This window comes from Delphinapterus leucas, chromosome 8, assembly GCF_059928025.1.
Source record: "Delphinapterus leucas isolate spDelLeu-1000000601 "Yukka" chromosome 8, BTC_Dleu_Yukka2, whole genome shotgun sequence".
Lineage (NCBI taxonomy): Eukaryota > Metazoa > Chordata > Mammalia > Artiodactyla > Monodontidae > Delphinapterus > Delphinapterus leucas.
Window position 1 is genome coordinate 9342257 of NC_143136.1, and position 23775 is coordinate 9366031.

The 23775-nt window shown below is 38.1% G+C and overlaps 1 protein-coding gene across 8 annotated transcripts in view; it reads right to left on the reverse strand.

The window, feature by feature from the left end:
- SP140 (SP140 nuclear body protein) overlaps positions 1–23775 on the reverse strand; it is a 76008-nt gene that overhangs the window by 8141 nt on the left and 44092 nt on the right. For all 8 annotated transcript variants that reach the window (XM_089916247.1, XM_089916245.1, XM_089916246.1 and 5 more), the window contains 8 exons: positions 20071–20157; positions 19739–19855; positions 18879–18932; positions 9259–9324; positions 7546–7626; positions 4425–4499; positions 3067–3171; positions 1035–1177 (listed from right to left, as the gene is read on the reverse strand). In XM_089916247.1, coding sequence (XP_089772373.1) covers positions 1035–1177; positions 3067–3171; positions 4425–4499; positions 7546–7626; positions 9259–9324; positions 18879–18932; positions 19739–19855; positions 20071–20157 — 728 coding nt within the window. The remainder of the gene's footprint in view (positions 1–1034; positions 1178–3066; positions 3172–4424; positions 4500–7545; positions 7627–9258; positions 9325–18878; positions 18933–19738; positions 19856–20070; positions 20158–23775) is intronic.

The following is a 23775-nucleotide window of genomic DNA, read 5'->3' on the forward strand; positions in this document are numbered from 1 at the left end:
AAATCATCTCCCTCTCCTCACTTGTACTTCTTCTAGAATTCAATCAATGGTAGCTTAAAAATCATCCTTAGAACTTGTTTTCCTCCTGTGCTTTTTTCCTAACTTTAAGAGGTTTTCCTTCATAATCTCTTTGACACCTCTCACCTCCTCTCCATTTCCACCAGTGTCACTCAAGCTTGAGTCCCTCTACCAGGGCTAGTCAATCAACACACACTTATCCCATGCCTATTTGGTGCCAGGCATTCTGGCCAATCTTGGGCACACAAAGATGGACAAACCCAAGAGGGGTCTAGAGAGAAAAAGGGGATGCATGGAAGGATGAGAATAAAACAGTATAAGAAAGGCCTTAGTAATGGGCTCAAGAAGCCTAGGGAAGGAATGGTCAGGGTCAGGTCAGGCAGGGAATAGTCAGGGAAAAATGGCATTTGAGCTGAGCATTGCATGTTGAGTGTAGGTTTCTTCGGCTGAAAGACACTGAAGTCATTTCAAGGCCCCATGGCCACCTAAAACACTATTTTAAATATGTCATTTCACATCTCAGAAGACTTCACTGATTTTGCATTATCTATATTGTGAGTTTAAACATATTAGCCTGGCATTAAATCCCTCCACAAACAACTCCAGTTGATGGATTATGCCTTATCACATACAATATGTCTACCTCAACCATGGTTCTGGTTTTCGTGCCATTCTTTGTCTGGAGTAACTTCTTCCTACTTGTTTGATTGTAAACTGTCTTCTTTCAGTGCATAAAGCTGTCTGCATGCACCTGAGTCAGAATGACCTTTCCTTCCTCCAAGCTCCTGCATCCATCCTGACGGAGCCCCTTTTACAACAGTGATGTGCTGCATTGTACCGAGGTTAGGAATGTGGAACACCTCTCCCCAGGTGAGAGGATAAACTCAGAGGCATCTGGGCTTTAGCTATAACTCATCTGGGCTTTAGCCATAACAAATATTTGGTGAGCAAATAGTGACCTTATTCTTGGGGCACAGCAAGGAAAGTCACGTCTCCCATCCCTGTCACTGGAATACCTCGATCAGCCAACGTAGGGGCATCCCACCGCAGCGAACACTTATCTTCCAGTTCTTGGATCTTTCGTGGCCTCCTCTGATTTCAAATTCCCTGGGGGTGAACCAGTCTCCATTCTCACTCTGTATACACTTCACCAAAACTCCTGTAAGACCAGGGTAAGTTAATCTTTAGCCCTCTTTGTTTTCAGATGGTGGGCTCCCAACACACTGGATCTGGACCTACCCAATTTGGTCTCAAGATCTAAAACAGGAGAGTCTAGCCTCCCCTTTCAGGTTTCAGAATCCCCAAACCTAGCCTTTAAGTCCCCTCAAAGGATATTTACTGCTTTGTGGCAACATTTCTTTAACCAGTGTGTAACAACAACAAAATGATAATTACCATCAAAATCAACCTTTTAAAAGTATGTCAAAATCACCTACGAAGGAAAAGGAAGTGATTTTGAAGAGTGAGACCATTTCAATTTGCTAGGGATAGAGAACAAGTCAGAATCTCCTACGGACTTTGGGGAACCTCAGGTTGGGACTAAGATCTCCAATGGGGGCTCTGCGGCTCAGAACGGCACCACAGCAGCATCTGTGCCCTTTATTACACTTTTCATCCAGTTTAATGGCATTATTGAGCAGAGATTTTCCCATCCCTGAAATCATGGATAGCTGATATTAAAAATAATTGTGAAATGTTATCCAATGGAAAATTTAAGTTATGTATAAAAGATAATCACATGCTTAACACCACTAGTCATTAGAGAAATGCAAGTCAAACCCACAATGAGATACCATTTCACACCCACTAAGATGGCCGTCATAGAAAAGTCAGACAATAACAAGTGTTGGCAAGGAAGTAGAGAAATGGGAGCCCTCATACATTGTTGGTGGGAATATAAAACAGTACAGCCACTGTGGAAAACATTTTGGTGTTTCCTCAGTAGGTTAAACATGGAATCATCATATGAACCAGCAATTCCACTCCTAGGTACATACCCAAAAGAATTAAAAACATATGTTCACACAAAAACTTGTACATGAATGTTCAAAACAGCATTATTCATAATAGTGAAAGAGTGGAAACAATCCAAACTGATGAAAAGATAAACAAAATACGGTATATACATACCATGGAATATTATATTATTGGGCAATAAGAAGGAATGAAGTACTAATACATACTATTATATGGATGAATCTTGAAAACATAATCTTAAGTGAGAGAGCCAGTCCCAAGAGGGCACATATTATATGATTCCATTTAAATGAAATACCTAGAATAGGCCAATTTGTGGAGCAGAAAATAGATTAGTGGAGAGAAAATAGATTGGCCCAGTTTAGGGCTGGGTGGTGGAGTGGGGTTAGGTGGGAATGGGCATTGATTGCTAATAGACATGGAGTTTCCTTTAGTGAAAAAATATTCTGACAAAAATATTCTAAAATTAGATTGTGGTGATGGCTGTACCATCTTGTGAATATACAAATAAAACTCAACATTGAATTGTACACTCTCAGTGGTGAATTGTATCTCGGTTAAGCTGTTTAAATACGTTACCTCAATTATGTACATTAATTCCTCGCAGCTACACCATGAAGCAGGTTTTTAATGATTTCTTTTTTAGATAAAGAATTTCAGGGTCAGAAAGGTCCCATTCTCTACTCGGCTGAATCAGTCCCTCTCGGCATAGCTGAGGCTGGGACTGAGGTTGTCTGATTCTGAATTCTGTTCTATCCTTACTACATCAAGCACCTGCCCTGGTGAAAATCATCCAGAGGGAGAGAGGATATGAAGTTGGAGGCTGAGGGCCTCTTCCCTTTTATTTCTTCTTCATTTCTCTTTGGCCTCCCCATGGACACTTTCACGTGGGAGTAAGCACCTAAAATGTATGATTTCTTAAAGTGTGAAAATAGCAACTTAGGGATCCCTTCCTCCTCTCAAGCCAAACCATTGTCCCAATTCCTTCAACTATGTGTAATTCACATGGATAATTCCATTACTTCTCGTGATCCCTTCAGATAGGAATTGCAAATAGACCATAAAACCCACCTTCTTTCAATTTCTTCTTATGTAACATCCCCTTCACCTTACCACAGGTCACAGGAAGTATCTGAGAGTGAAAATCCACTTTTTCATATCTGCGTTTTCTTTGCCCTGAAAGAGAAGATGTCTTCATTGTCTCATTTTCAATTGCGCACGTACTGCTTCTCCGATGCTGAGTTTGTTCCTATAATGGTATGGAGGAACTTAGAAAGCTTTATTCCATAAATCTCTAGAGTCAAAGTCTTTCTTCCAAGTGGCATTTTTGATACATAACTACAGAATGTCTACCTCTACCTCATCCCTCAAATCTCACACAAAACAGAATGTGTTAACAGAGAAATTGGGCTTCAGTAAAACTGTCTTAGCTCCCAGTCCAGTCAGCCCCACTGATTCTTACATGACAATGAAACATACAGCTGCATCATGTTCTGAAGGGAACCTCCAGTTATCCTGTTTCACTGCAGTTAGGTAGCTGGAACAAAGCGAGAGGCTGTACTTGCATCTCTCTATTTGAGCGCTGGTTAGTGAGCAGAGAGAGAGAGTAATGATGGGGGAACCTAATGGAGGCGACGTCTGCCTTCTCTTTGTGTTCTTTGCTTTGCTTCACTTCTCCCGCACGTCGGCTTTCTCCTTAGCTGAAAGAGGAGCTCAGGAAGCTCTAGGATAATCTGCAAGTTACATGGTGGCGAGGGCTGCTAGAGACCTGATTCCACAGCAGCAGGGGTGAAAGGTCTTCAAACTAGCTCAAGGAGGATATGTAACTGATGCTGACCCTCCAGCCAACGTTTTAGAGCTATGATGGGAAGAGGGGGAGCTGTCCGTGGTCCAGTTTTGAGGTAGTAGGCTAGCAGAACTGGGATGAACTGAGAAGGATGGTGTGGGCCTAATTCACGCTCTTGCTTTACAGATGAAGAAACGGAAGCAAAAGCTGTCAAGTGACAGGTCCAAGCCCACACAGTCAGAAGAGAATGACAGACTTCTGACTACCACTCCAGGCCACCCATGGTGTGCAACCTCTGACTCTCTGTGCGGCAGGAAAAGGGTCTGCTAAATAATATGGGGGTTGTATATGTGCCCTTTATATGAAAGCAGACTATTTCAGTTCAGCGAAGACAGCATCACTGTGGTAGCCCCTGGACTCATTGGGTCTGGTTTAGATCTGTCACCAAGTTACTTGTTTGTGGAATTATCTTCTTTTTCTTTCATACACATTTTGAAAATGGACCAAATCATAGACGTTTTCCAACGGTTAGTAAAGCTACATAAAGCAATTAGGGAAATGGATTTATCAGTAAAAACACAGAGTAAAGCACAGGAAATTAGCTGCATAATTATTGAGAGTGTACTCCCCTTTTCTTCTTTACCTCTTGACTTAACTTTTCTCTGTGGGGCTCTGTCACTATGAGTTAAGTGGAGTCTCCATCTGCCTCTCTTTCTCCCTGAGAAAATAGAAAAATAGAATCACAGTCACAGACATGCAGTTGCATTGTGTATATTAGTGCTTTACAGAATTTCCATTGAAATGTAACTTCCCCATAAGCCTGTCTAATGCACAAAGAAAAATACATAATGCCTAGTCCTTAAGCACGAAGAATTAGATGGTAAATCTTAGACTTATCTTGTATTTTACTTTTTATTGTCCCACATTAGTAAAACAAACAAATAATAGAAATCAGCATTTTATTTATGTCTCAAGCAGCCATGTGTTGAGTGCTTAATAGATGCCAATTGTACATCTACTAATGCACAATTAAAGGAAGTGAGTCAAGGGGAACCCTATGGTGGGCTTCACAGGTGAGACACATGTCCTGCACATCACCTAGAATGAAGTTATTTGTACATTTGTGTTGAAAGTTTTAGTAATGTGACCAAGAGTTTTGTCCACCTGGGTTTAGACAAAGATATTAGAATCGAAGAAACTAACAAGAAGTCTAATCAAGAGAATGGGTAGAACTGAGTCCTCCAAAACCTTGATTTCAAATAGTAATTAAGGACTGACTCAGTAGATGTTGCAGCAGAGGCTGTTCTGCCATTTACAAGTTAATTGACTGTGGATATGCATCTCAGTATGTTTGCTATCATTCACATGTGTTTTATTTTCTAAGGTAGGAAGATAAATTCATTTCCTGGTTTCTGTGTTCAAATGGCCACCATCTGATGGTGCTGAGTGGGGTAATACAGACCCCAGGAAGAAATATTTTCCAGACTACTCCTTCCTAACTGCTGCAAACTCCAAGCAGATTATGAGCATATATCAGACCAGCAAAGTAAAAAGGCTCTTTCCTTCAGTCAAACCCCAAACGGACGCATTGGTTGGAAAAATAATCCCACCTTCTGGTCTTTAGACTAAGCAGTTACTGAGAGGGTTTTCATTTCCTCAAGATCAAAATGGCCTCATGGGACAAATGTTGATGACTAGACCTTATCAGAAGACCAAACAAGTCACAACTTTGCAAGTTCTCACCCTGTTGTTATTTAACAAGATAATAGAATCTCAGACAAGAGGCCTACAGAGATTTCTAAACTTAAGAAATCTTAAGTTTAAGAAATCTTAAAACTTAAAGAAATGTCTAAACGTAAGAAAGTAGAAGACTTGGATAGTATAGCCGTGGGCTAAGGAGAACCACTAACAAGACAGAATTGCAGTTCTTAAAGAGGCAGGTTAATCGTTTGACTCCCTCTGACTTTCTCCCTCTGTAAGGTGGGTTCACTAGGCAATAGCAGGTCACCCAGCCAGGTATGGCTTTCTGAGGCTCTCCGCACCTCCTCTCTCACCCAAGATGCCAAAGTGGTGGAATACTCTAGAAGACCAGGATATTTCTGGTTCTCTTTCTCATTCCTCTCTCCTCTTCTAAAGGTCCATGCTCACAGCCCAGTGAGAAGAGATCCAGACAACTCTTCCTTGCCTCTCCCACATTCCAGTTTGGCTTGGCACTAAAGCTCTGATTACAACCTTGGACAGTCCAGCAAATGTAGAGTTCTTTCTTGCTCTCTGTCTCTATCTGTTGCTTCTGGTTATATCTTTCCTGGGTAGTGGGTATGTTGGATTTACCTTTCATCAAATCTGTTAGGCCTAATATTTGTAGGGAGAAAAAGGAAATACATTGAAGTCCATTCTAGTCTTTGGAGCTTCTAGTAAAAGGAGATTTGGTGCTTAAAACCCACTAATTCATAATATAGCGCTATTGTATTTTACTTTCAAAACAGATTGGCTGAGCAAGGCAGGATTTAACTATTTCTGTGTCCCCAGGCTCTAGTGCCCATTTAATAACACTGAAACCCCATAACAAACCCTAATAAATACTATGGCAGTCAGATTACAATGTAAGGTTATTTTTAAAAAATTGTTATGTTTGGTATTAACCTCTAGAAGTAAATATGACAATTTTAAATTTAATACTGTTTTCTCAAAATCTTAGTAGAACTAAGTCCCAGCCGTTGAGAACAATTCACTAAGTGCCAAAAAGGGTGACCAACTGCCCCAGTCTGTTCAGGACTAAGGGGTATCCAGGATGCAGGACTTTCAGTGGCAGAACTTGGAAAGTCCTGGGCAAACCGGGTCGAGTTGGTCACCTTACTTCACAGCCTACATCCAAAGGCAGTGCACCGAACCACCTATGCGACCGTCCAAAGTATTAGTGGAACAGGTTATGGCGGCCCTAGCTCTTCACTCATATCCAGGCTACATTTCTTTCCAAAAAAGTCAAGTTGGTGCCTCTTCCCTCACTGCGGAGTTAATGAAAGCATCTCGTGGAGGAAAGAGCTAGTGATTGTGCACTTTCCTTATCCAGGGCCATCTCACAGCTGTCCCTGTCAAGTAAGACACTTCCACACTCTTATCTCTCCTCTCTCATCCACTTCCCCAATCCTGAATGGGCTCAAGCCAGCAGCTCTTGAGTGGGAGTAGAGCCAAGAGAGAATGAGAGAAGACCCCGATTATGCCACCTCTCCACTGCAGGTGTTCCAGACCAAGCTTGCTCAGGCGGAAGGCAGGGAGGTGCTTTGAATTGGAGAAAATACTTAAGTTTTAATACAAGGCCTGAAAGGACCCCAATAACTGGAAAAAGACTCTTGTTCCTGTGAAAAGGGAACAGAAAAATGCTATGACCTGCCCAAGATAGGAAAAACTCACCTAGAAGGTAGATTTGAAAGGGGAATGAGAGAATGAACTTACTTTCTGTTTACAATTTATAAAAACTAGCCATTTTAATAAACCAATAATATAAGGTAAAGGAATTTTCATGAAAAACAGATAAAACTCAGAGGAAAAAAAAATTAGGTCCTGGGCAGTTAAGAGCTATGATATAAATGCAAACAATTTACAATCCTGGCTCCAAATGGGTTGCTTTCTAAAGATTTCATGGCTCTCAACTTGACTGGTAAGCTTGACTAGTAAAAACTTAACGAAGATCTGTGTTCCTCAAAACTTTAGCAAAATTTCTGTTGACCCCCAGGGCAAAATAGAAGTGGCACAAACAATCTTACTCCTGATTTTGGCAGGGTCCTGCAGGTGCATTTTCTCCTTCTTTCCACTCGAGGCCAGTTGGCCAGCAGCGTTGCTGTTGTCTAGGGGTAGGCAGGGGAAAAGATAGAGTTATGCAAACAGCAGCTGACATGTGAAACGAAAAGCAAGCGAGGAATTTTATGAGAGAGTATAATATAGTGGAAATAAAACATCAACTACGAGCCAGAAACCCAGGAAAATCCACTTAAACCTCTGTCCCTGTCTCTTCCTCCATAACATACACCTACTATTGTTGTTCTATATTATCACAGAACATCAAGTGTTAAAGTTTTTTGAAAGTGCTTTATAAGCTGTGTATTACAAAGTACAATACCATAATTTATGGCTGTCTAATTGTAAAAGTACATAAGAAATGTATCAATCTACCGCTGAACATGTGTTGAAAAGAGTTCAATTCAGAAGTATCAAAAAAAAAAAAAAGCAAGTGAGGGAATATGGGTTTGAATTCTGAACCCCCTTGCACTATACACTTAGACAAGAAAGAAAGTTATGGCAAGGGATCTCAAGCAGGTGTCCAGAGCATTCTCTACTTACGAGGGACCACTTTTAAAGTACATACAAAATTTCATTATACTTTGGAAAAAAGTAGTTTAGAATTTATGTATGGACACACAGACCTAAATGAAAATGTCATAATGATTAAATACAAATATTTAGTGTTTTGAAAATAAGCATTCTTAAAATGGATGCAACCACTTTTTTCTTTCTTCCTGAACAATATTATACACATTCACTAATAGTGCAGCCATGTAAATTGGCAAGAATGTAAGATATATAGATTAGTGAAAATTAATAAATTTTAATTGGACTCTAAAATCTTGTATAGATCTAGTGATTCAAAATCGGAAATCATGTGGAAAATGAAGTCTAGCCCTCATTGTCTAGAGAAAAGTTGTTCCTTAAACCACTACTAAAATGAACAAGATTTCAGGGGTCTGATTAGAAGTAATATTTACACGTTATTGGAAACTCAGAAAATAAAAATTGCATGAAACATCACCATCTGGAGATAGGCACAATTAACTCGTCAGACTTTTCTTTTGCATATTTTACTGTTTAAACGACACTTTTCCATTACAATAGTTGAACATGTTTAAGATTTTGAGTATATACACATACCTTTAAAAAACACAAATAAAAATATAAACATCACCTATATTCCAATGACCAAATTCAACTACTGCATATATTTTTATGGATGTACTGACATCGATTTTCCTATATATCTATATCTATGTCTCCCTCTATATATAGATTGATAAATATGTATAAATAAGGAGTTATAGAGATATAAAAACAAATAATGCTTATGTATATATTTTCTTTAACACACACATACACGCACACACATACACATACAGTCTGCTTTATTCACTTAGCCTTTAGAACGTCTCTCCAAATTAATGTTTCTTGACCTAGGAAAGAAGCCACATATTGAGGATGGTAGTGTCTTGGTAGCATTTAGCTCTGGACTATTACACACGTGAGATATAAACCATTTTGTTGAAGCCACTGTATTTTTGGGCTTCTTTATTAAAGTGTCTTGGCCTATATCCTGACTGACATAGTAGCTAGGAAACTATTATTGTCCTCAAGAGACTGCAGGCTGCAAGAAGACAATAAGCAGTGCCTTATAAACTGAACAGGTGTGACTACTTCACTTTGCTGCTTACCTTTTTGATGTATTTTTCTCTGACGTTTCGCTTTTACTCTTGACCAGGAATGCCCTTTCTTTTTTTCTTAAAAAAAACATAATAAAGTTAATTACTTAGAGCTGTAAATATAATTCTCAGAGCCTTATATATCAGTAGTTTTCAAGTAATTTTTTCAGACCTTAGTTCACAAGGATGGGGCAAATTTCTTAACTACCAGTGTAGCAGTGTGAGGTTGATTTTGAGCTATATTTTACCCTGCGTATATTTGGAGACTATAGGAGATGACTTTCTCTTGAACAAATATCAATTTTTTCCCTTTTCAAGTGTTCTTATGTAAATTCAAATGCTCTGAAGTTGGGAGGCATTCTCAACTGTAATATGGAGAACTGCCATTAAATAATCTCTGTATTCTTGCAGTTGTAACACAAATCTTCTCACTTACGTTTAATATAGTGCCTGAAATTCCCAGAGGACTTAAGGAAACAGAGTGGATTTTGTGTTGTGTTTTGCTTTCTTGTGTGTGATATGAAAATGTGTGAATGTGCGAAGACCACTGGTGCTGGGCGAGTAGCTCAGTGCTGACTTACAAGGCAGGAAGGGCCAAAAAGCCTTGCTCTTCAAATGGAAATGCTATATTCAAGAATGCTGGATCTACCATATGATCCAGCAACCCCACTCCTGGGCATATACCCGGAAAAGATGAAGACTCTAATTCAGAAAGATACATGCACCCCAGTGTTCATAGCAGCACTATTTACAATAGCCAAGACATGAAAGCAACCTAAGTGTGCATCAAGAGATGAGTAGATAAAGATGTGGTATATCTATACAATGGAATATTACTCATACATGAAAAAGAACAAAATGACATTTGGCAGCAACATGGATGGACCTAGAGGTTATCATATTAAGTGAAGTAAGTCAGAGAAACACAGATATCATGTGATATCACTTATATGTGGAATCTAAAAAAATGATACAAATGAACTTATTTACAACACAGAACTAGACTCACAGACATAGAAAACAAACTTATGGTTACCAGAGGGAAAAGGAGTATGGAGGGACAAACTAGGAGTATGGGATTAACAGTTACTACTATATACAAAATAGATAAACAGCAAGCTATATTCACTGTACAGCACAGGGAACTATACTCAATATCTTGTAATAACCTATAATGGAAAAGAATCTGAAAAAAATATATATATAACTGAATCACTTTGCTGTACACCTGAAACTAATACTATATTGTAAATCAATTAATTCAATTTAAAAAGAAAAGAAAAAAAGAGAACGCAGCGACTGCCCCAGTGGCACCTTGGCTTTCTATTCTACTTCACAGCCTGAAGCAAATCTCAGCCTCACTGAGGTCTTCAATTCACCAAGATTCCCCAGAGGCCTGGGCCTGGTGCACTGATGCTTGGCTAAGCTGACAGCCGAAGTCCACTGGGCCACTGTCGCTGTTTGGCCTCAGAGCCAGCTTGGCAGAACCAAAGCCGATGTGGTCACTCCTCTTGTTGGCGGAAGTCAGATGACTGGGCTTTTGCACATAAGCTACATGCTTGGTCGTTCATGTGGAAAACTACAGACTGGCAGAGTAGGGACACTGATCTATGGGGCAGTGATTGTGGAAACGAACCGTGGTGCTGATTGACCAGTCTGGGCCCCTCATGGGAATGCCCAGGTGCCTGGTCTTTACTGACGGAGGCTGACATCATGATTCTGATGCAGGGGTTATGGCTGATCGCCAGGCTCGTGACTCCTGCTAGAAGCTGGCCCATTTGTCCCACGTTGGGGGAGCCACACTGCAAGGGGCTTTGCCTCTACCTGCTCCTGCCCGATCAGGCTTCAGGATGCTCTTGGGGTTCTGGGCGGTGCCGCAACATGGTCTATACTTCTGCTTACAGACCAGCTGACTCTGGCCGTACCATTGTGACCCTAGAAAGTCATGGGTATCTCGAGTCTGGCTGCCTGGACCACTACAGTCTGACAGTGATGTGCCCTTTAACAAAAGAGCTCTTCACAATGCACTGACTCTCTGGCCCACAACCCTCATCTCCTGTCCATACACCTCTGTAAGGCTCTGTAAGGTTACTGAAGGCAGCTGTGTCCAGAAAGGGATCAGCTCCTTCCTGGATAATGATCAGGACAAAAGCGGTGAGGGGTTAATAGTATTACATAGGCCAATTCTGAAAATCCAGGATTCTGTTTGAACATTCCTGGAAATGATGCCTCATTCTCTCCCCAACCAGCCTGGAAGGTACAGCCTTGGAGGGCCTAAGGGATTCAGATTTAATTCTGGTTATTTTATGAAAGTGCCTTTGCCCCACTTGTATCTGACTATTCTGAATGAAAGGTCTGAGTGGGAATAAGAAATGATTGGGAAAGAAATATGAAGTCCCAGCCACTGGAATGTTATACACATATTTTGCAGCAGTGAAGGAAGAAGAAAACTCCAGGCATCTGAGGAGGGAATCCCATAAGCTCTAGAAGGTACAGGGGATGGAGGTACATTAATAATATCCATCTTTCAGAACTTCTCTGAATCCTTCTTCCAGAAGGAAAATGCTTGGTACAGCTCTCCCACTACAAAGATGCAGAATCTACTATTCACCAGATACAAGAAAAGGAGCTGGTCCCAGCGTCTGCATATCCCATGCAGAGTCCCTCCAGACATCACCCCCACCCCCATTCTCAGCCATTCTATGGTGGGGGGTGAAGAATGAACACCATCTGGTTGGTGTCACGGACAAAGAGGACAGATCAGATGGACTGTCCTCAGGAAGTGTCTGCCCTCCAAATCAAGGACTAGACGCAATGAACAGAACTGGGAACTTTAAGGCTCACAGTTGGCCAGGGGCCCACCCTGGAGATACTGTCCACCTTCCCCCTGGCTTATGTATGTCCCATTAGGGGACCTCAACCACTGTAAATGTTTCCCTTCCAGGGGCACCATGTGTGCCCTTGGGATTGTACTTCTTGTGTGAAAGCCAGGCATTCACTTGCCTCTCTCATGCAAACGTGGAGAATTACACCTTAGGGGTGGTCATTAGAGACCTAAGGCATTTATGGTTTATGAAACTGGTTAAATGCAGCAGGAAATAAATTGAATGGACTTTGCCCTAGCCTACATTGGTTGGATTAATCAGGGTGGCTAGTGGAACGGTATCTTCATGGGGAAATTTGCCAGAATCTGATGTGTGATGTGAATTTGTTGGTGGGGGGAGGGTGGTTCTGTGGCATTTCCACATGGCTGAGAGTATCTTTTCAAGGATGTTTGAACAGCTAACAGCTTTGGAAGCTAGAGATAGTGTCGCCTTCCAGGTCAGAGGGCAGATTTGTTTCATGACCAATATAAAATAGAGAATGTCTCCCTCCTTAGAAATATTCCAGAATAGTAAAATTTTCTTAAATTCCAGCTAATGCCTCCCTCATGGATAAGTTTTGTGCAGGTTTGCTAGTAACCCCCTTCTAAGACTGGGGGTATTCCTCAACTTGGGCAGCTTGTGTGTGCCATATTACTAACCCCTATGTGGGTTTAAGGAGACAAAAAAACTGATGCACCTAGCCTATATCTCAGCAATTTCATTTATAGGAATTTATACAAGAGGTATAAAGGCATAGAGCCACAGAAAAGTTTCTACAAGAATGTTCATTGCAGCTTTTTCATATTAGCCCCAAACTGGAAACACTTGCGGTGTCAATAAATAGAAGAAAGTATACACAAAATATGGTATAGTCCATGCAATGTAACCTATTTTGTAACAAAATGGTATAAACTACTGATATATTCAACAATATGGATAAATCTGAAAAACATTATGCTGAGTGGAATAAACCTTACACCAAAAGAGAACATGCTCTAAAATCATATATAAAGTTTTATACCAAGCCAAATTAAGTTATCATGAAAAAAAAATAAGAATAGTGGTTGCCACTGATGAGTGAGGCATAAGGATATACCAGAAAGGGCATAAGTGCTTCCATGATGATGGTCATGTTCTGTATCCTGATAAGGATTTGGATTACATGGAAGAATACATTTATTAAAACTCATCAATGGTACACTTAGTATTTGTACATTTCATTATAAACTTTATCTTGCAAACAAGTATTGAACTCTAGTTAATGATGTACATGCTGAAGTATTTGGGGAGAAGTGTACTGACGTCTGCAACTTTGAAATGTTTCAAACTTGAAGATGGGTTAGTGGATATATAGAGAAATGGATAGATGGAAAGAAATCTGATAAAGCAAGAATAGTACAATGTTACTTGTGAAACTATGTTAAAGTATTCTGGTGTTTACTGTAAAATTCTCCCAAGTTTTCTCTAAATTTAAATTTTCCGTGATTCAGTGTTGGAGAAAGAGCTTTTAGAGAGAAAGGACAGATTATTTGCCAAGAAATGACAATCACAATAAAAGAGGAATTTGCATCAGTCAGTCACAAAACAGATTCTAGAAGACAATGTAGTAAACACTTTACTAATGAAAAATAAAAGTCAACCTAGACATTTTAACCTTGGGTCTATCAAAAAAAAGACAAATTTGCACATACAACACTTGAAAAATTTACCACTTAGAGACCACACATTAAAAGAACCAAAGGATTTAATTCAGCTAGACAAAAAGCAAAATCAAAGAAAAACAATAATGATGAGTACATAAAATGATTTGTTAAAATTTTAATTTAAGTAAATATCAACTGCAAAAATCATAATATTAATAGTTTCAAAATTTTAATTAAAAGAAAATAAAATGTTAAACATTACCTAAATGGTAGAGATGGATGGTCAACCTATAGTGAATCCATGCTAAGATCCTTATCATCTTTGGGGATTGGGGCATGGTTAAAAAGATTACAGAAATTTATCTCTAATCGCCAAACCAGCAGGGAAAAAAGGTAGAATACAGAATTCTATCTCAGCCCATTTGAAAGTAGGAAAGGACACAAAAACACAGAAAAATAAAGATGAACAGTGATATAGAATCTATAAGTCCACATATATTAGGAATCAGAATAAATGTAAACAAATAAAATTTAACTATTAAAAGATGAGGATTATCAGAGGAGTTTAGAAAAAGCTAAGTATTGTTACATGAGGCCTAAAACAAAGCTGCAAAAAAGGGCTTAATGCAAAGGGAGTAAAAAACCTCAAAAACATAAAAGTTCATGGAACACTATCAGCACCCTGAAAAAGAGATTTAAGATCAAAAGCATTAATAGGGATAAAGAGGAACACTGTATAATAATAAAAGGAAAAAATCCACTAAGTTATACAGTCATGAATAGCCTCAAAGTATTTAAAATAAAACAACAGAGTAGTGAGGAGGCAAATACACAACCATGTGGGAGAACTTACCACATCTAAGTAGAAACCTGATAGAAAGAATATAAGCTACTTTAGAAGATTTAGAAGAACCAAACAACAAAGTTGTGCTTGATAAAGACTGTTTATGGGGAGAGGCCAGATCCCAAGAAATAGTTCAATGCACACTATTTTTAAGTGGCACAGAACATTCACAAATATTGACGTAAATTAGGATGCAAAGGAGCTTTCAACAAATTTTAAAGAATTGACGAGGTAAGTTTGTTAAAACTCATCCAATCATATCTTAACAGTGATGAGTGCTATTATAGAAAATTATAGCTCAATAAAGCTGACAAGGAAAGTAAAAATGTGCAAGATCTATTTAAAAAACTAAAACTTTGTTGAAGAACATAAAACGTGATCTGAATAAATGAGTAGTTCATTCTCCATGTAAAACCCTCATTTCTACCCAAATTTATCTCCAAATTGAATGTATTTTCAAAGTTCCAGTGCAGTTGGGGAGGTATTAAGAGGAAATCTTGATTGATTCTAAAATTCATGCACAGTGAGGGAGCCAGAATTACTGAAATTCTGAAACCTCCTTTTCTCTTGCTTCTCATTATATTTTTTTACTTTTTTCTTTGTTAAAAAAAAAGTATAACAAGTAGGAATAGAAAATTTTACTTTAAAGCACTGTAATTAAACCGACTTGATAACACGGTATTGTGAAGCAATTATATTCCAATAAAGATCTATTTAAAAAAATAAAATAAACTGACCAGCATTTCAGAGTAGAGTCAGACACAGATCTGTGAATACAGGAAAAGGGACAAGAGGGCATTAAAATCATGAAGAAAAAAATGTTGGTGTTCATAGGCACATGAAAAGATGTTCAACATCGCTAATCATCAGGGAAATGAAAATCAAAACCACAATGAGATATCACCTCACATCTGTCAGAATGACTATCATCAAAAAGAATACAAACAGCGAAATTGGAAAGAACGTAGAGAAAAGGGAACCCTCCTACCCTGTTGGTGGGAATGTAAGTTGATGCAGCCACTGTGGAAAAAAGTTTGGGGGTTTCTAACAAAACTAAAAATAGAATTATCATATGGCCCAGCAATCCCACTCCTGGGCATATAGCCATAGAACACAAAAACACTAATTTGAAAAGATACATGTATCCCAATATTCACAGCAGCACTATTTACGCTGCCAAGATATGGAAGCAACCTAAGTGTCCATCAACAGATGAATGGAAAAAGAAGATGTGGTGTATATATATAGTATGGAATACTACTCAGCCATAAAAAGAATGAATTTGCAGCAATATGGATGAATTTGGAGGGAATTATGCTAAGTGAAATAAGTCAGACAGAGAAAGGCAAATACTGTATTATATAACTTATATTTGGAACCTAAAAAAACACAACAAAGTAGTCGAATATAACAAAAAAGAAGCAGACACAGATATAGAGAACAAATTAGTGGTTACTAGTGGGGAGAAGGAAGAGGGGAGGGGAAATATAGGGATGGGAATTAAGAGGTACAAACTATTATGTATAAAACAAGCTACAAGAATTTATTGTACATCATGGGGAATATAGCAAATATTTTATAATAACTATAAATGGAATATAACCTTTAAAAATGGAATCACTATATTGTACACCTGTAACATATAATATTGTACATCAACTATACTTCAATTTAAAAAAAAGTGTTGGTGTTATTCCTTGTAATTACTATCTCACATCATACACAAAGAAGTGAATCCTATGTGAATAATAGCTTTAAGCATTTAAAAGCACTAAGTACTTCAAATATTCTAGAAGCAAATATAAATATTTTAAAAATATTGAGATGGAAAATATCTTTGTACATTATAAACAAAACCTAGAAGCCATAAAGGAAAACCTTGATAGTTCTTACTACATAAAATTTTCAAATTTCTCTAGAACAAAATATGCTATAAACAAGCCTAAGAGAATAACATCAAATGAGACAAAATAGTAACCACATACATAGGCAAAATTTTATATATATATGTATATTCCTATGCTTCTTCAGCATGGTTAAAAAAAAAAGATAGCAATACTGGGCAAGGCTTATACACCAGCCATTTTTATTTATTTATTTATTTTCATCAGCCATTTTTAGAAAAAGGAAAACAAACAACCAATAACAAATGAAAAGTGCTTGACCACAACAAAAATGAGAGCAATGCAAATTAAAGCAGAATGAAATGAAACTTTTTACAATTAAGTTTGGCAAAATGTTAAATGTTTATAATGTCTGTGCATGATATACTGCTTTAAACTAAGGGAAATGTAACAGTAAGAATAGATTTATGATATAATGTGTTAGTATATGATATACATGTGTTAATACATGCATAGAAAAATCTAGAAAGATATACATCAATCAAAATTTACAAAGAGCATATATTTTAAAATTTTAAAAACAACAAAATTTTTGAAAAAATATAAGTCTCACTGAGCTAAAATCAAAGAATCCAGAGAGCTCTGTTCCTTTCTGGAAGCTGTAGGGGATAATTCATTTCTTTACCTTTTCCAGCTTCTGAAGGCTGCCCATATTTCTTGGCTCATTGCTCCCTGCCTTCATCTTCAAAGCCAGCCACATTGTATCTCTCTGATCATTATTCTATAGTCACATATCCCTCTCTCCATAGAAGGAAAGGTTTTCTGATTTTAAGGACCCCTGTGATTTGATGAGGGCCACCCAGATAATCTAGGAAAATCTCCGCATCTCAAAACCCTTAACTTAATCACACCATCAAAGTCTCTTTTGCCAGGTGAAGTAACAGATTACAGGTTCCAGGGACTAGAAAAAGGACATCTCTGTTTCTGTTGGTATAAAGTTTTCAAGAATCTTATCAATCTCTGATGTATGTCATGGGGATCTCCTCCATTAGACAACAGTCTCTTCTACAGATCTTTCTGTAGGTACTCACATATCTATTTTTCACTTCTGCTGAGATGGTTGAAGGTATCTATGGGTCACAAACTTAACCTCTTCAAAGAACATTTTATATGACTGAATACCCTGAATTTTCACTACTTCTGGGGCATTAGCAAAAAGTTATACAGCCACACTCTGGGTTGTCACTGCAGAGCACATTTTCCTGACAATGAAGCTCCGAATATGAGCATCTTTTGCAATCTGAATAGGCTAAGAATTTTCCAAATCATCAAGCTCGTATTCCTTTTGTTTAGCAGTTCTTCCCTTGACTTATCTCTTTCCTCTCACAGTTTACTCTAAGCAGCAACATGAAACCAGCTGCACCTTTATCATAGTACTTAGAAATCTCCTTAGCTATATATCCAGAAAATTCTGCTTTCCGCATAACTGCAGGATAGAATTTCACTGAGCTTTCTGCCACTATATAATAAGGATCCCCTTTCCTTTAATTTCCAAACACATGTTCCTTATTTCCTTCAGTGACACCTTTAAACTAACAGTGGTTTCATGACAATTTACACATTCTCTAATATGATATAGGTTCTCTACCATGTTCTTCACTTCCAAGTCCTCACAAGCAGAGTCTTCAGCACCACCTTTCTACTAACAAACTGCTCAAGGCAATCTAGACATTCTCTATCATTCTACTTAAAGTTCTTCTTATAACCCAATTTCCCTCTGGCCATTGCCCAATTACAAAGTCACTTCCACATTTTCAGGAATGCAATATAGCTGCACCCCACTTCCAATGACCAAAAATTCTGTTTTACTCTTTTATTGCTGCCATAACAAATGACCTCAAATTTAGTGACTTAAAACACTTTATTGTCTTACACTTGTGTCGGTTAGAAGTCTGACAAGGGTCTCTCTGGGCTAAAATCAAGATTTCAGTAGGCCTTCATTCCTGTCTGGAGGCTATAGAGGAAAATCTATTTCTTTTACTTTCCCAGCTTCTAGGAGCCACCCATATTCCTTTTTCCTCCCCTTCATCTGCAAAGCCAGCAAATATTGCATCTCTCTGTGACTATCTTCCATAATCGCTTCTCCCTCTCTTCACAGCCAGACACACTTCTTCATTTTTTAAGGCCCATTTGATGATATTGGACGCACCACAATAATCCAGGATAATCGCCCCTTTCAAGGTCCCTATCTTAATTATATCTGTAAAATCCCTTTTGCCATGTAAGAGAACAGATTACAGGTTCCAGAGATTAGGATATAGACATCTTTATGGGGCTGTCATATTATTAATATTTATTATTATAAATTATAATAATGAAACTGGCCTTAAAAACTCATTTTAATATCAAAAGCAAGTAAAATTGTATGCACTCTTACTTCTTTTCCTCTTGAGTTTTCCCAAAGTAGAGTTGTTTCCAAGATCCACAGTATCTAGAAATAACAGGTGGTGAGGAAACAAAAATGAATAAATAAAAGTTATAAATCTTAGAATGATTCATACTGCAAAAGGCTTGAATTTATAAAGATGTTTGGGTTATCATCTGTCTCTTCTTTCTAAAGGAACTAAACCTACTGAATTGAGAAGTGAGAGTCCAGGATGAGCCCTGGGTCTTCCTTTATTTCTTAATGGGACTTTGAAAAACATTCTTCAATACCTATGTACTTCAGTTTACTCAGGGATATCTGTCTAGTTCTTAAGAATTTTGTTAGGATTAAATAAGATCTTATGTACAAAACTTAATAGGATCACTATATAAACAAGTGACATACTGGAGAACATCTATCAAAAATATGTGCTGGGTTAAGAATAGTTGACCTGAAGTCTCTTCTCCTGACAATTAAGTGACAGGACTAGTTGTCTTTTGAGAACTTTCTAAGGTTGTGACAAAATGACACTATTATCTACTAGTGGACATACACTTGACTTTCTTGGGTGACAGGTATAGAAAACATTGTAAATCACAAGGTTTTATTAGTAATATACTGATGTAATAAACAATATACTGCCAATTTTAAAAGTGTATTTCTACTACATCATCCATATATAATCAACATGGGCCATCCCTTAGACACAATTTTATAATGATCTCTTGCTTCCCTGCTATTCCCAAAAGGATCAGGTCAAGCAAATGCAGAGATCAGGATACTGGGATGGATTGGACCACCTGCCACCACCCAACCTGCGTCTGTGTTACCAGTGGAGCCACCCCCATCTCACCACACTCAGGTATCCTTACCCATCATGTCACTAGCTTCTTTACTTTCAGTACTTCCTTCTGGACCTCCTGGCACATATTTTGAGAAACAAATAACACAGGAACACTTCTCATTTCCAAATGTTGGTGGCTCTGCTCCTGGGGCAAAATTGTGAATTATGAAGACTTTTCATTTCCCTAGTGATCCTCTTTTCTGAACCCTTGTTGATCCCACTTTTTCTACCTCTTCCTCTGAAATCTTTCATTTATCCTCCCTACACCTGACTCTTCCTTTAAGTCTCCATTTTCCCCTTTCTCATCCTTTTCTCTTTACCAGAACTTTGTTTCTGCTTTTTTTCTTAATGCATAGTTACCTTGTCCATTATAAGATAGTGGGCTAGAAGTTCGCTCCTCAGAATCTCCTTCTGTATTCATCTGAAGATCTTCTAGTTTGCCAGATACTAAAGAGACACAGGAAAATTACCATCCACAGATCCTGAGACAGTGATTAGGGAAGAGTTCCTGGGGCTCTCATAATGCACACTAATATTCTGAACTATAATGAACTGCTTTCTAGCTCCAGTGCTGGACACCCCATGCCAAACAACTAGCAAGACAGGAACACAACCCCACTGACTAGCAGAGAGGCTGCCTAAAATCTTACTAAGTTCACAGACATCCCAAAACACACCACCAGACACGGCTCTGCCCACCAGAAAGACAAGATGCAGCCCCACCCACTAGAACACAGGCACAAGTCCCCTCCACCAGGAAGCCTACACAGACCCCTGAACCAACCTTACCCACTGGGGACGGACACCAAAAACAATGGGAACTACGAACCTGCAGCCTGCGAAAAGGAGACCCCAAGCACAGTAAGTTAAACAAAATGAGAAGACAGAGAAACACAGCAGATGAAGGAGCAAGGTAAAAACCCACCAGACCAAAAAAATGAAGAGGAAATAGGCAGTCTACCTGAAAAAGAACTCATAGTAATGAATGATCCAAAATCTTGGAACTAAAGATGATCCAAAATCTTGGAAAAGATGATCCAAAACCTTGGAAATAGAATGGAGGAAATACAAGATACACTTAACAAGGACCAAGAAGAACTAAAGAGCAAACGAACAATGATGAACAACAAAATAAATGAAATTTAAAATTCTCTAGAAGCAATCAATAGAATAACTGAGGCAGAAGAATGGATAAGTGACCTGGAAGACGAAATAGTGGAAATAACTACCACAGAGTGGAATAAAGAAAAAAGAATGAAAAGAGCTGAGGACAGTCTCAGAGACCTCTGGGACAATGTTAAACATGCCAACATTCGAATTATAGGGGTCTCAGTAGAAGAAGAGAAAAAGAAAGGGACTGAGAAAATATTTGAAGAGATTATAGTTGAAAACTTCCCTAACATGGGAAAGGAAAGAGTCAATCAAGTCCAGGAAGCACAGAGAGTCCCATACAGCATAAATCCAAGGAGAAACATGCCAAGACACATATTAATCAAACAATCAAAAATTAAATACAAAGAAAAAATATTAAAAGCAGAAAGGGAAAAACAACAAATAACATACAAGGGAATCCCCATAAGGTTGACAGCTGATCTTTCAGCAGAAACTCTGCAAGCCAGAAGGGAGTGGCAGGACATATTTCAAGTGATGAAAGGGAAAAACCTACAACCAAGATTACTCTACTCAGCAAGGGTCTCATTCAGATTCAATGGAGAAATTAAAACCTTTACAGACAAGCAAAAGCTAAGAGAATTCAGCACCACCAAACCAGCTTTACAACAAATGCTTAAGGAACTTCTCTATGCAGGAAACACAAGAGAAGGAAAAGACCTACAAAAACAAACCCAAAACAATGAAGAAAATGGTAATAGGAACATACATATTGATAATTACCTTAAATGTAAATGGATTAAATGCTCCAACCAAAAGACATAGACTGGCTGAATGGATACAAAAACAAGACCCATATATATGCTGTCTACAAGAGGCCCACTTCAGACCTAGGGACACATACAGACTGAAAGTGAGGGGATGGAAAAAGATATTCCATGCAAATGGAAATCAAAAGAAAGCTGGAGTAGCAATTCTCATATCAGACAAAATAGACTTTAAGATAAAGACTATTACAAGAGACAAAGAAGGACACTATATAATGATCAAGGGATCAATCCAAGAAGAAGATATAACAATTGTAAATGTTTACACACCCAACACAGGAGCACTGCAATACATAAGGAAAATGCTAACAGCCATAAAAGGGGAAATCAACAGTAACACAATAATAGCAGGGGACTTTAACAGCCCACTTTCACCAATGGACAGATCATCCAAAGTGAAAATAAATAAGGAAACACAAGCTTTACATGACACATTAAACAAGATGGACTTAATTGATATTTATAGGAAATTTCATCCAAAAACAACAGAATACACTTACTTCTCAAGTGCTCATGGGACATTCTCCAGGATAGATCATATCCTGGGACACAAGTCAAGCCTTGGTAAATTTTAGAAAATTGAAATTGTATCAAGTATCTTTTATGACCACAGCGCTATGAGACTAGATATCAATTACAGGAAAAAAACTGTAAAAAAACCAAACACATGGAGGCTAAACAATATACTACTAAATAACCAAGAGATCACTGAAGAAATCAAAGAGGAAATCAAAAAATACCTAGAAACAAATGACAATGAAAACACGATGACCCATAACCTATGGGATGCAGCAAAAGCACTTCTAAGAGGGAAGTTTATAGCAGTACTATCCTACCCCAAGAAATAAGGAAAATCTCAAATAAACAACCTAACCATACACCTAAAGCAATTAGAGAAAGAAGAACAAAAAAAACACCCAAAGTTAGCAGAAGGAAAGAAATCATAAAAATCAGATCAGAAATAAATGAAAAAGAAATGAAGGAAACAATAGCAAAGATCAATAAAACTAAAAGCTGGCTCTTTGAGAAGATAAACACAATTGATAAACCATTAGCCAGACTCATCTAGAAAAAAAGGGAGAAGACTCAAGTCAACAGAATTAGAAATGAAAAAGGAGAAGTAACAACTGACACTGCAGAAATACAAAGGATCATGAGAGATTACTACAAGCAACTATATGCCAATAAAATGGAAAACCTGGAAGAAATGGACAAATTTTTAGAAAAGCACTACCTTCTGAGACTGAATCAGGAAGAAATAGAAAATATAAACAGACGAATCACAAGTACTGAAATTGAAATTGTGATTAAAAATCTTCCAACAAACAAAAGCCCAGGACCAGATGGCTTCACAGGCAAGTTCTATCAAACATTTAGAGAAGAGCTAACACCCATCCTTCTCAAACTCTCCCAAAATATAGCAGAGGGAGGAATACTCCCAAACTCATTGCATGAGGCCACCACCACCCTGATACCAAAACCAGACAAAGATGTCACAAGGATAGAAAACTAGAGGCCAATAATACTGATGAACATAGATGCAAAAATCCTCAACAAAATACTAGCAAACAGAATCCAACAGCACATTAAAAGGATCATACATCATGATCAAGTGGGGTTTATCCCAGGAATGCAAGGATTCTTCAACATATGCAAATCAATCAATGTGATACACCATATTAACAAATTGAAGGATAAAAACCACATGATAATCTTAATAGATGCAGAAAAAGCTTTTGAAAAAATTCAACACCCATTTATGATAAAAAACCGACCAGAAAGTAGGCATAGAGGGAACTTACCTCAACATAATAAAGGCCATATATGACAAACCCACAGCCAACATCATTCTCAATGGTGAAAAACTGAAGCCATCTCCTCTAAGATCAGGAACAAGACAAGGGTGCCCACTATCACCATTACTATTCAACATAGTTTTGGAAGTTTTAGCCACAGTAATCACAGAAGAAAAAGAGATAAAAGGAATCCAAATCGGAAAAAAAGAAGTAAAACTCTCACTGTTTGCAGATGACATGATACTATACATAGAGAATCCTAAAGATGCTATCAGAAAACTACTAGAGCTAATCAATGAATTTGGTAAAGTTGCAGGATACAAAATTAATGC